General features: G+C 44.1%; 1 protein-coding gene across 10 annotated transcripts in view; it reads left to right on the plus strand.

The window, feature by feature from the left end:
• Positions 1 to 13,543, plus strand: part of LTA4H (leukotriene A4 hydrolase) — a 388,232-nt gene that overhangs the window by 153,649 nt on the left and 221,040 nt on the right. For all 10 annotated transcript variants that reach the window (XR_015061718.1, XM_085895360.1, XM_085895364.1 and 7 more), the window contains exons 7-8: positions 6,085 to 6,137; positions 12,610 to 12,682. Coding sequence is in view for 9 of the 10 variants with exons in the window: in XM_085895360.1 (XP_085751486.1) it covers positions 6,085 to 6,137; positions 12,610 to 12,682 (126 nt within the window). In the remaining variant the exon portion in view is untranslated. The remainder of the gene's footprint in view (positions 1 to 6,084; positions 6,138 to 12,609; positions 12,683 to 13,543) is intronic.

Here is a 13,543-nt window from a genome sequence, read left to right on the forward strand (position 1 = left end):
AAACACTTTGCAGAGGTCATCATAGGCTGCAAGCAGCTCCTGCTGAAACTCTCGTTTCTGTTCGGTGAGGACCCGACGGGCAAGGATACGTCAATCGTTGACTTCTTTGGTGTAAAGCCTGACTGCTCTGGGCACTGGTGCTCAAGCAGGTGGTGGTGAACGCGATCTAGAATTATCCGAGCAAAGACCTTGTCCAGCACTGGGATCAGCATCACCCCTCCATAGTTGTTGCAGTCCTGGATATCACCCTTGCCTTTCCAGAGAGGGACAACAAGGCCCCTCTTCCAGTCAGTTAGGATGATGCATGTGTTCCAGACCGAGCACAGAACTGCATTCACCGACATGAGTAAAGCATTTCCACCAGCCTTCAGAAGTTCAGCATGGATGCTACAGATCTCATGAGCTTTACCCCATTTCAACCGATTCACCACATCCTGTTTTTCCACAAATGAGGGTGAATCACAGTTGATTGGAGGGTCAGCAATAAGGATAGTAACACCCTGACATCCAACTCAACAGCTGGTGTATTTGCCTGGTACAGCCACTCAAAGTAACCGGCCCGGCAGGCCTTCACTTCAGACTCCTCTGTGAAGAACCCACTGCCCTCTGCTCTAACTGCAGTAAACCGAGGGACGGGCTTGGAAGAACGCAATGTGCGAATTCTCCTGCAAGCAGGATGAGTATCCCCTGACCACAGGTGATGCTCTACCCCCTCACTAGAATCCTCGCACATAGACCTCCTTGTCCACCCTCAGCGTGTTGCTTTTCATCTAAAGGACACATCTGCAGTCTGGGTTGAATAGCCCCAACCACTCTCTCATTAAAGTATAAAATGCTTTGAAATGTAAAATTGTTTCAGTGCAAGTACCTGAGAAAGTATTAGAATCTCAGTGGCTTGTACTCCTTGGAACTGACCAAGTACCAAGTTAGAAGAAAACTCTCTGATGTAATGTGGAAGTGAATTGAATCGGGTTGGTCTAACTGTTAACTAAAGTAAGAATAAATGAAATAAGAACCAAATAATATTGCAATCAATGGGGATTATTTTGTTCATTGTATGAGGGTGAAAAGTGTATGGTGGATAATTAGAAAATAAATTGTTTCACAAGGAAGGACTTGTGTGGACATCAGTTTTATCAATGTCGATAGGGTTTTATGTAGGATTTTATAACCAAATCGGACAAACGTTAAACTCTGCCTGAAGTCAAATAGGATTCCACAATCGGCCAGTTCAAATCCTTCAGGAGGACAACGATCACAACAAGGTGGGTTTAAAAAATCCACAACACCAGCTTGATGGGGTTTAACTCTGGAGACTGTGCTGGCCATTCCATGATTTGAAGCCTCCCGTCTTGTTCTTTTCTTCTAAGGTTGTTCTGACATAGTCTGGAGGTATGCTGTGGGTCGTTTTCTTGCTGTATGATGAACCCCTGACCGACTAGGTGTCGACCAGAGGCTATTGCAGGGTGCTGCAAAATGCTGTGGTAACCCTTTTGGTTCAGGGTGCCAGTCACTCTGTGCAAGTCACCGACTTTGGATCCAGTAAAAGAGCCCCAGATCATCACGCTTCCTCCTCCATGTTTGAGAGTTGGTGTCACACACTGAGGAACCATCCTTTCTCCTACTCGACGGTGTACAAAAACCCTGCGTGATGAACCGAAGATTTCAAATTTTGATTCATCGGTCCAGAAGACCTTCCAATTTTCAGTAGCCCACTAGTGGTGCTTCATGGCCAGGAAAGCCTCTTTTTCTTGTTTTGCCATCTTAGCAATGGCTTTCTTACTGCAACTCGACCTGTCAACCCTGCAGCTCGAAGTCTTCTCTTCACAGTTGAAACTGAGACTTCCTTACTTCGACCAGTGTTGAGCTGTGCTTGAAGCTGCCGTCCTGTGAGCCGCCTATCACACAAGCTGTTAACTCTCAGAAACTTGTCTTCTGATTGTGTTGTGGCTTTGGGTCTGCTAGACCTCTTCCTGTCAGAGTTTCGTCCAGTTACCAAGTGCCTTTTGATGGTGTAGGAAACTGTAATCACTGACACCTTGGCTTCTTTGCAATGTCTCTCAAGGAAAGACCTATACTTTTAAGGGTTATAACCCTAACAAATAATGCTTCAGAGGTTGTAGCATCACAGTCTGTTCCAACACTGCTTTTATACAGACAGAGTGTTTGTAACAAATCAACAAAAGTTGGGACACCTGGAGCAATTGTTTGCATCAACTTTCAATGCTTCATTAACTTCCATTGCTGCAGAACAGCTTCATTTGCTAACGCATTACTTGTTCGCTGAAAGGGCCTTTTTTAACAACTCTGAAATTCACATTATTTTTCAGTTTTTGGTAACCTAAACTTTTTTTTTAACCTCTGGCAGTTTACTGCTTAGCCTTGTACCATTTCAGGTTATTTGTTTAAATTTCAGTAAAAACTGCAAAAATGGGGGTGTTCTAAAACGTTTGACCAGTATTGTATGTATATATACACTGATGAGCCAAAACATTATGACCACTGACAGGTGAAGTGAATAACATTGATTATCTTGTTACAATGGCACCTGACGAGGGGTGGGATACATTAGGCAGCAAGTGAACAGTCAGTTCTTGAAATTGATCTGTTGGATGCAGGAGTTAAAGACCTGAGCGACTTTGACAATGGCCAAATTGTTATGGCCAGATGACTGGGTCAGAGCATCTCTGAAACGGCAAGGCTTGTGGGGTGCTCTCGGTCAGCAGTGGCGAGTACCTGCCGACAGTGGTCCGAGGAGGGACAAACCACAAACTGGCGACAGGGTGTTGGGTGCCCAAGGCGCATAGATGTACAAGGGCAACGAAGGCTATCCTGTCTGGTCCAAACCGACAGAAGGTCTCGGTGGCACAAATCACAGAAAATTTAAATTGTGGTCACGGGAGGAATGTGTCACAATCCACAGTGCATTGCACCCTGCTGCGTATGGGGCTGTGTAGCCACAGACTGGTCAGAGTGCCCATGATGACCCCTGCCCACCGTCGAAAGCACCTACAATGGGCACGCGAGCGTCAGAACTGGACCTTGGAGCAGTGGAAGAATGTTGCCTGGTCCGATGAGTCCCATTTTCTTTTAGATGACGTGGTTGTCCGTGTACGTGTGCGCCGTTTACCTGGGGAAGTAATGGAACCAGGATGCACTGTGGGAAGACGACAAGCTGGTGGAGGGAGTGTGATGCTCTGTGCAATGTTCTGCTGGGAAACCCTGGGTCTGGCCATTCATGTGGACATCAATTTGACATGTGTCACCTCCCTAAACATCGTTGCAGATGAGGTACACCCCTTCATGGCAATGGTATTCCCTGATGTCAGTGGTCTCTTTCAGCAGGATAATGCACCCTGCCACACTGCACACATTGTTCCGGAATGGTTTGAGGAACATGATGAAGTGTTCATGGTGTTGCCCTGGCCTCCAAATTCTCCAGATCTAAATCCGATTGAGCATCTGTGGGATGTGCTGGACCGACAAGTCCGATCCACGGTGGCTCCATCTCGCAACTAACAGGACTTGAAGGCTCTGCTGCTAATGTTTTGGTGCCAGATACCACAGGACACCTTCAGGGGTCTTGAAGAGTCCATGCCCCGGCGGATCGGCGCTGTTTTGGCGGCACACGGAGGACCAACAGCATAATAGGCAGGTGGTCATAATGTTTTGGCTCATCAGTGTATTATATATATATATATATATATATATATATATATATATATATATATATATATATATATATATATATATATATATATATATATATATATATATATATATTGTTACGGTGCCGGTTGTCGGCCGCGAACCGACTGCTCTGACGGAGCCGCAAGTCGAGTCGACCCGACCGATCGCCCGGAATATAGATCGCCGCCCGGATAACTCCGAGGCCGACGGGTCCTTGTGCAAGAACCGAAATACGCCAATGGGCAGACCACATGGGGTAGGGTCGATTGCCAATCTTCAATTTACCTAAATACCCACGTGATCCAACTACCGAGGTATTCCACCCTCGACAGAACTCGTACGAAACAAGCCGCTTAAGCGAGCCTGTCCCGTGCGTGATTCTGAGCAGCTTAATCGCCGAGAACCGTCGGTCTGAATGTCCCCCTTTTACGGCAAACCAACGGCTTTCCAACTACCAACACACTAAATGCTCAGTCAATGAAAGATTTGACGCGACGAGCTGAAAGCATTTAACAATTAGGGTATTTATTAATAATAATGGGGAATTAGGGAAGCACGTAAGAGCAGAACTATACCGACTATACGAAATACAATGCATTCATTTACAGCATACAAAGCACTTAATAGTTTACTACTTCTTAGACGGGCCCATGGACACACGTACACACACACACACACACACACACACACACACACACACACACACACACACACACACACACACACACACACACACACACACACCCAAGAAATGGTGGCGATGCTTTTAATAACGGACTCCAGCTCGGAGGACAGATGAGCTGAAACCCAGAACCTATCTCGAACCTCTCCACCTCGTGTGGTCTTCAAGCTGCTCGGACCCGGGCTCCAGCGAGAGCGAGCTGGATCCAATCGCTGTGGGCCACAATCCTTCCCGAGCTCCAGCGAATCCTCTCGCGCTTCCGAACACGTGCTGGTGAGACGAGGCGCCGATCCTTCCCGTCGATGCGTCGCTTCCTCGTAGAACCACCTCCAAGATGAGGCCAAGGAGTCTCACCAAGCCGGGAGCCAAGCGGAGAACAAAAAGCTCTGAGCCAAGCAAACAGCTCAACTCTCTTCTGATGAACAAAGCCTCTCACACCACGAACCAAGAACTCCGAGCCGAGCAACCAGCTCAACTCTCTTCCGATGAACAAAGCCTCTCCCTTCGACAAACCAAGCCAGAGCCCAAAAAGCGAACCGAGCCAAGCAGAACCCGAAGGTCTGCTGAAAAGCCAAGCTGAAGCAAAAAGCTCTCCAAAAAGCCTCCAACCCTAAGCCAAGCCAAGCAGAAGCCAAAGCCGAAGCTTACTGAACCAAAAGTCTCAACCCTCGCCAAGCAGAACCCAAAGGCCTGCTAAAAGCCAAGCCAAAGCAGAAAGCCTTCAAAAAGCCTCCTCCCTAACCTAAGCCAAGCAGAACCCGAAGGCCTACTGAACGCCCGCCCTCTCCCTAACCCAAGCCAAGCAGAAGCCGAAGCTCTACTAAAAAGCCAGCCCGAACAAAGTAGAGGATTTCTTCTTTATTCTTTTCAAAGCAGAGTCAGTCACTCAATGATGCGCGAATCCACCGCGTACAGGACGTCCACTAACCAGTGAGGACGGTTTCACACTGGCGCCATATAGACATCGCTAAATACATTCCCTATGGTTGTTATAATTGTAAATAATATAAGAGGTTGAATCCTCTATTATAATACCCAAGGAGTTTCCAACAATATGCCGTACGTGTATAGTAAAATTACGAATATTAAATCAAACAAAAACTACTCAAAATACATTAGCCTATTTATTACTGTTTCTTGCGGAACCCCTAGCGACATCTTGTGGAACCCTAGGGTTCCGGGAAACCCCGGTTGAGAAACACTGCTCTAGCCAGATAAGCTGCGTAAAGCATCCCAAAATGACTTGCACATGGTAAGTGCTACGCTGTTTCGAACCCTTCCCAGAGTTCCTAAAGCAACTATAAAGATGTTCACACATAGTGTACACATGAGAAATTCTATACACCCCCTCAGCTACCAAACCGGTTTCATCACTTATTGGCGAATCATCAGTGATATCATCGACAGCAATGCATATCAATTTGTACGATGGTAGAAATGATGATGGTAAAGAGAAAAGAATGTTTAGTGGAGTGTGTGATTGTTGGAGAGGAATAGGGAAAGAAAGTTGGGATGAGGTAGGAGTTTGCATTTGGGTTGCAGACATTAAAGTTCCATGGTTTCTCTCAAAATGTTTGCTGGTATGGGATAAAACTCTGGGAATTTCTTTTCCTTAAACCTCTCTTGCTTCAGTCTCTGAGTTATAAGGTGCTATTGAAAGTATTGATTCCTGATATTTATTGTGGCGTCCCTGGTGTTGTTTCATGTTTCAGGTGTTGATCCCCAGCTACCTCCTGGCACTTGTTGTTGGAGCACTAGAGAGCAGGTGAATATTTTCCTCACATCTGCCACTTGCAAACAGCCAAGTAGCTTTTTATATAAAGATGAGGCAAACACAGCCACTGATCTTGGAGGAAGTGCTGTGACTTCCCGGGGCACTCTGGGTACCAGCGATGTCGCAACATGTCGCCACCTTTCTCACCACATTCAGCAGGGCATTTCCTGAGGAAGAATTTCCTTCTCATGGGTGCCACCCTATGGGGATTGTCCATGCTTTTATTCTTTTATATACTGAACATCTCAAAAGGAAGCAGCACATACAATTTTTAAAGTCTTTGGTTTGACTCGGCCGAGATTTGAACTGCCAACCTCCCAATCTCTGAGCGGACGCTCCAACGAGGGGAGGTCAGTCTGGTCAAAATGTATTGAAGGTAAATCTGTTTTCTGGGTCACAAACATTTTGCTCGTCAGACATGGTGCTCATCAGAAAGCATACTGAAATATAAAATTACCCCCGTGCGGGAGTGACTGTCATCTCTGCGAGAAATAATACCACAAGTTCTCAATGTTCAGTTATGACCAAAGACTACTGCGCAGCTCCACTGCGCAGCTCGAACTGCGCAGTTTGGTTAAAGATGACTCGGCATTTTGGGCGCGCGTGCATGAAATTATATTTTGAAAATAAATGCCGACGTTTACATTTCGGGTTTTGAAACTTTTGCACCTTCGACGGAAAATGTATAAATATAATATACAAGGTCAGCTGCTATGCAATGACACCATTCACGAACTGTTACCATGCCCAGTAGAGAATATATCGCCTCCTGAAGGTAGGGCAGTTTTTGCAAAGTTTGAAGTCACGTGACACGAAAACGAAAGAGAATATCGACAATCCGGCCCGACCATATTTAGATATTGTTCCATCGATTCATATGCCACAATCAAATTCAAGATTGCTTGAGAAATGTAGGAGGAGATAGATTTTGAAAATCGGCATTTTCGCATTTTTTGCCAATTTTGAAGTCACGTGACACGAAAACGAAAGCGAATATCGAAAATCCGGCCTGACCAAATTTAGATATTGTCCCATAGATTCAAATGCCACAAGCAAATTCAAGATTGCTTGAGAAATGTAGGAGGAGATAGATTTTGAAAATTGTCATTTTCGCATTTTTTTGCCAACTTTGAAGTCACGTGACATGAAAACGAAAGAGAATATCGAAAATCCGGCCCAATCAAAATTTAGATATTGTCCCATAGATTCATATGCTGCAATCAAATTCAAGATCGCTTCAGAAATGGCAGAGGAGATAGAATTTGAAAATCGTCATTTTCGCAACTTCAAAGGCCTCGTGACCTTGACCTTGACCTTCGGTGACCTTGAAAGTCATACCATCGTGTACGTCTCATCGACCTCTATCAGGATCACTAATGACCAGATCTCCCGCTTCAACTTCATTGTGAACGGACGGACCCATATTACCCTTTCTTTCACCAATATTATTAGGTCATTGGAAATGATCTAAAAAGGAGCTAATCATCAAGCTGATATCGTTTCAGAGATTGTTAGGTTTCATGGAAATATCAATCTATCACTTTAATTTCTTATATTGTGCTCAAAGCACTTTACAAAGAAAAAATGGGTGATAACAATATAAAAAGGGATGTGACAAAATAACTGTAAAAAGATTCAATTCTGAGAAATTTTAATAGCATATTCAGGCTGTGTGAATTTCAAAAGGGAGAAAGGCAAGGCGTGACAAATGGTAATTGCCGGCTGATGGAACAAGCCAACTGTCCCGCTCATTCCTTTGTCCTATTCTAAACCGTTTTCTTTCAGTACTGTGGTCTTTCCACAAAGCCTGGAGGGAGCATGTCAATCCATTTATAACTATCTCTAAACAGGGGTTCTCCCGCATACGTGCTCCATTCTACGCTATACGCTCTATGCTCTATACACATTCTACGCCCACACCCTCACACGTGCACTGGCTACCACACTTGCTCTCTCCCACACCCGTATTGGTGTGCACGGGCTGTGTGGTTTCAGTCTCAGGACATGGCAGCTCGAAATGCACTTCTGCCAAAATGCACGGTTTGTGTACAGGCCGTTTAGCCTTCACCGCGCACACTCATGCTGTGGCGTCAGATGCGCATTTGGGCAACCCACAACAACAATTTGACAAGTGTGTCATGCACTTCAATAATGTGAAGGGTTCAATAAAGGAAGGGAAAATAAATGAGTGGTCAGAAAATGGGAATCCTACCTTATTAATAACTAGCAAATACAATGTGATTCTTCGCTGACATGAATATAAAAGTGTGGGGGGGGGAAGAAGTGGGGAGGGGGAGGAGTTTGAGAGGAGGTAAGCATGAAGGGAGGGTTTTGTGACTTGTGTTTGGTAGTGAGACTTGTGGATTGAACAAAATGGGGTACGTTAAAACAGCACGCAGAGACCATTGGGAGATGTCCATGGGGGTGGAGAGGGGAGGGGGTTTGGGAAGAGGTAAGCATGGGGGCGGGAGAGAGAAGGCAGCGAGAGAGGAAGGGAAGGCAGCGAAAGGGGAAGGAAAGGTAAGGCAGCGTGAGGGCAAGAGATTGCAGTGTGAGGGAAGGGAAGGTGGTGTGAAGGGGAGTGGAAAGCAGCGAGTGGGTGGAAGAAGGGAAGGCAGCATGATGGGTGGGCAAGGGAAGGCAGCACGAGGGGAGGGCAAGGGAAGGTAACATGAGGGGAGGGCAAGGGAAGGCAGCATAAGGGGAGGGCAAGGGAAGGCAGCATGAGGGGATGGTCCATCCAGACATAACCACTGTCGAGAAACATCCAGAGTGATGGGGGAGAGAGTGAGGGTGGGAGGTGTGGCAGGAGGGGTGGAGCGAGGAGGAGGAGAGAGAGAGAGAGAGAGAGAGAGAGAGAGAGAGAGAGAGAGAGAGAGAGAGAGAGAGAGAGAGAGAGAGAGAGAGAGAGAGAGAGAGAGAGAGAGAGAGAGAGAGAGAGAGAGAGAGAGAGAGAGAGAGAGAGAGAGAGAGAGAGAGAGAGAGAGAGAGAGAGAGAGAGAGAGAGAGAGAGAGAGAGAGAGAGAGAGAGAGAAAGAAAGAAAGAAAGAAAGAAAGAGAGATATAGATATAGAGATGTAGGGGAATTGGCAGAGAGAATGTTATGCTTTATGAACAACACACACACACACACACACACACACACACACACACACACACACACACACACACACACACACACACACACACACACACTCTTGGCTGATATCGGAATTTTTGGAAATTGGCTGATTTGAGTCCTTGTGATCACCAACTCCAGTACGTACTGTATACAGCACAAAGGCATTGAGTAGCTTTCACCCTTGTTTTGGAGGAATGTCAATATACTAATTTAAAAAAAAACAATGTTGCATTGTAGATATGTTTCAAAGAGGTGTGCATTAACATTATATTCTTTAAACAGATGTTTGGTACTACAGAACTTTAATATGGATACAAACAAACATGACATAATAGTGACCAAAGCTTTTCGTGCTGCACTCTTCAGGGTAATAGTCGCAGCAAGTGAAGGAGGAAGTGAAGGCGCGTGCTTTACAAGCAGGTCTCAATAAGGGAGATGCTGATTGATTCAACCGTAATGACGTCATGGTTAATCCGAACACCCATTGGTCGGCTCATCATCTTCACCTCGAGCTCCCTGCAACAACCGATGATCTTGGAACACGTCTTCGTGGAATTCATGAAAACAGCAACAAGGGAGGTGGAATTCAGTTTTAACAACATGATGTATGTTCAAACGGACGGTGTGGCCATGGGTTCTCCATTAGGCCCAGCTCTTGGAAATATATTTGTAGGCTATCATGAAATGCAGAAACTGACTGGCAGGCAAGGGATCGATTCCCCCATCGTATACTATCGGTATGTTGATGACATTTTTGCTTTGTTTGAGTCATGGACGGCATGTGACAATTACCAGGCATGGCTCAACACTCTCCATCCAGCGCTGAAGTTTACCACGGAGCTGAAATCGTCAAACACGTTACCGTTTTTGGACGTGTTGGTTGATGGATCCAACCTTGGTTTCACAATATCCGTCTACCAGAAGCTGACTTTCACAGGGCAGTCTACTCGGTGGGACTCTTACAGCTCCACGAGATACAAAATTGCCTTGATCAATATCCTGGTTAACAGAGCACAGAGGATTAGTTCACTTTGTAATCTTCCTGCTGAAATTGACAAAATCATGAATATACTCTGTGAGAATGGTTATCCTGAACATATAGTTAAGAGATACTTGCACAAGTTTCTGAACACGACAAAAGATTGGAAGATTGGTCCAGACAAATGTCCAGTCTATATCAGGATGCCCTGGAAAGGGCAATGATCACGAAGGTTTGAAGTACAAATCAAACATATTGTGTCCAACACGTTTCTGGCTGTGCAACCCCGAGTAATCTTTACCTCTCGCCGTTTGCTGACGTCAGTCAACAAGGATGTGCTACCCACCTCACAAACCAGCAATGTTATTTATGAGTTTAAGTGCCGATGTGAAGCTCGGTTCGTGGGCCGCACAACATTAAGATTGGCTGATCGGATCAAACAACACATCCCCTTGGCGATTCGAAGAAAGATTGTGAGGGTTAGAACACAACCAGTGCGAGCATGTAGAAATATCCAGCAACCACCAGCCACTGTACCTGCTTCATCTGCCATTGCACACAGTACCTGGTTGACAACCATAACTATGCAGACCAGTACAATACAGATATGTTCAGGATATTGAGCCGAGGTCGGTGCTCGCTTCATTTACGTATGTTGGAAGTAACCTTCATCATTACCACCGATCCAATACTATGTCGTCGAAAGGAATTTGTACGATATCTGTGTCTCTTTCAGTATGGAAAGATCAAGGGAAATACGGTAACAAATGGTGAATGGACCTTAGGGGAAACCCCTCCCCCCTCTCTCAAGGATGTGGTTGCAAACGTCAATCATCGACGAACTCTGCTCCAGCCAATGGGAGCTCGAGGTGAAGATGACGAGCCGACCAATGGGCGTTCGGATTAACCGTGACGTCATTATGGCTGAACCAATCAGCGTCTACCTTATTGAGACCTGCGTATAAAGCACGCGCCTTCACTTCCTCCTTCACTTGCTGCGATTTTTTTACCCTGAAGAGTGTAGCATGAAAAGCTTCTGTCACTATTTTGTCGTGTTTGTTTGTATATATATATATATATATATATATATATATATATATATATATATATATATATATATATATATATATATATATATATATATATATATATATATATATATATATATATATATATATATATATATATATAATATTTTATGCCTCAAAGTAAATAAAGCAAATCTGTGAAGATGTTTTGCCTCCTGTGTTGTCATCAGCATGGCATGACCACTCCCCCCTCTTAGGATGGTCTGAAATTACATCTTTTGAGACTTTAAACGTTGAATTTTTAGCTGTTGGGGATCTGCAAATCATCTGGCACAATGTCTACTCTGAGCTTCTAAAAAGTCCGATTTGTGCCGGAAAATCCTTGCTTTTGACACTGCCGAGCTCCCCGATTGATGGACACTATGCTGGCGTGACGTTTGTACATTGGGTGGTGGCACACTGAAATTGTGTGCAACTTGCAAAATCTTATGTTTATCTGCAGAAAAATAACCCTTTGGTTGTTTGTGGTTACCACAGGTATCGGTTTTTCTGACGACATGCCTGCTGATAAAAATCCACATTTCATTGGCTGCAGCCTGAGAGAAATTTGTGGCTCCTCGACACTTAAAGGGTGAATGTTTCATATATATAGTCTTAAAATAGATCTGCCAGATCATCCTGGGGGAGCGAGGAGGGGAGATGATGCACAGGGAATGTTGCAGAGGAGAGCAACAGCTGTTTTGATGATGCCTAGCAGGCAGAAACATTTTCATGGATCTGGCCTTTTCTCCCTTCTGGATTCAGCACTGGTGTCACATTGAACTGGAGGAGGCCTGTCTTTGATTCTGCAGAGTTGTCCCATAAGTGAAGGTGCTAATTTGCACAATATATGTCTGAACTTATTTATTCTGCAAATTCGCACTCCATTATTTAGTGGCAGTTTCTGAAACTTTATTTTGTTTTTTTATCATTAATTCATCATTATGAACTATTGTATAATGTAAAACATAAATATTGTACCATAAAACATTGATGAATCATGATAGTGTATCGTATGTGAGCAGATTGAGGGTTATATTCCATGTGAAGGCTTTTGAAAATGAGAGCTGTGATGCTGGATAAAATGCTCTGCTTCCATTGTTATCCCTGAAAAGAGTATCTGATTCATCCACCGGGTACTTGAATATGGAGCTGCTACGATGTCCAAGGTTGCTCATCTGAAACAGTTGAAAATGTTGAGACTCATTCGTGTAAAAATAGATTTGTTGATTGGAAGCCTCTCGAGAAATCCAATTTGTTGCAATAATAAATAAATTATGTTATGTTGTATTGCAGGAAAATTGGACCACGATCTTACGTTTGGTCTGAGAAGGACATGGTGGACAAAGCAGCATTTGAATTTGCAGAGGTATGACTGTCTCACAAATCTCCACGCTACGCTCACTGTTTCACATCCTGTCTTAAATAATTGCACAACAATTTTGATGTCTGCATTGTTTTATTGTGAAGCACCTTTAGCACTCAGTTAGTTATAAAATCACATATGATTGAACCACCTATTTCAATACATTGGAATGTTGTCTCGTGCTGTGAAGGACTTGGCATCACTGCAGACCATGAACATCATCTTAGGATGCATGATAAAATGAAAAAAAAATGAATTCACATTCCCATCGCCACCATTCACAAATTCTGTTAGGATTGTAGAGCATTACATTGCTTGAAAAATATTAAATGGCTGCATCGACCCACATGAATCTGTGACCCTGTTGAAATCGTCTTTGGAATTTGTTGGAATGTGATGTAGCAGCATATCATTTACTATCACAAAGTGTGGATGCGTGTGCATGCATGCGCATCGCCAAACATGTCTATGGCAAACACCCAAGGGAATCGGTCATCATGCTTTTATGGGCACGTACCCTTTTTATATCGATTTTGTCCTGGCCATTTTGTTTTGCATGATCAAACTCAAATTGGCGAAGACAGCCAAAATATTTTTTTACGTAAATCTTATTAATTGGTGTTTTCCACATTCTCATAATAAAGGTTTGTTGAAGTTTAATGTCAAAAGATCAAGTGGCAAAAATGTTTTGATCTGGACGGACACACTCCAGCATTTATATTAAAATAAATAAATAAACATAGAAGTAATTATTTTATGTATGTATACATATATACAGTCATGCGCCACTTAACGACATTCCGGGCTACAACAGATCGCATATACGACGGGTCTGTGAGCTATGAAAAAAAAAAATGTAGCTGA

Source organism: Eptatretus burgeri, chromosome 9 (assembly GCF_056783735.1).
Source record: "Eptatretus burgeri isolate ZD-2024b chromosome 9, Ebu_testis_v1, whole genome shotgun sequence".
Classification (NCBI taxonomy): Eukaryota; Metazoa; Chordata; class Myxini; order Myxiniformes; family Myxinidae; genus Eptatretus; species Eptatretus burgeri.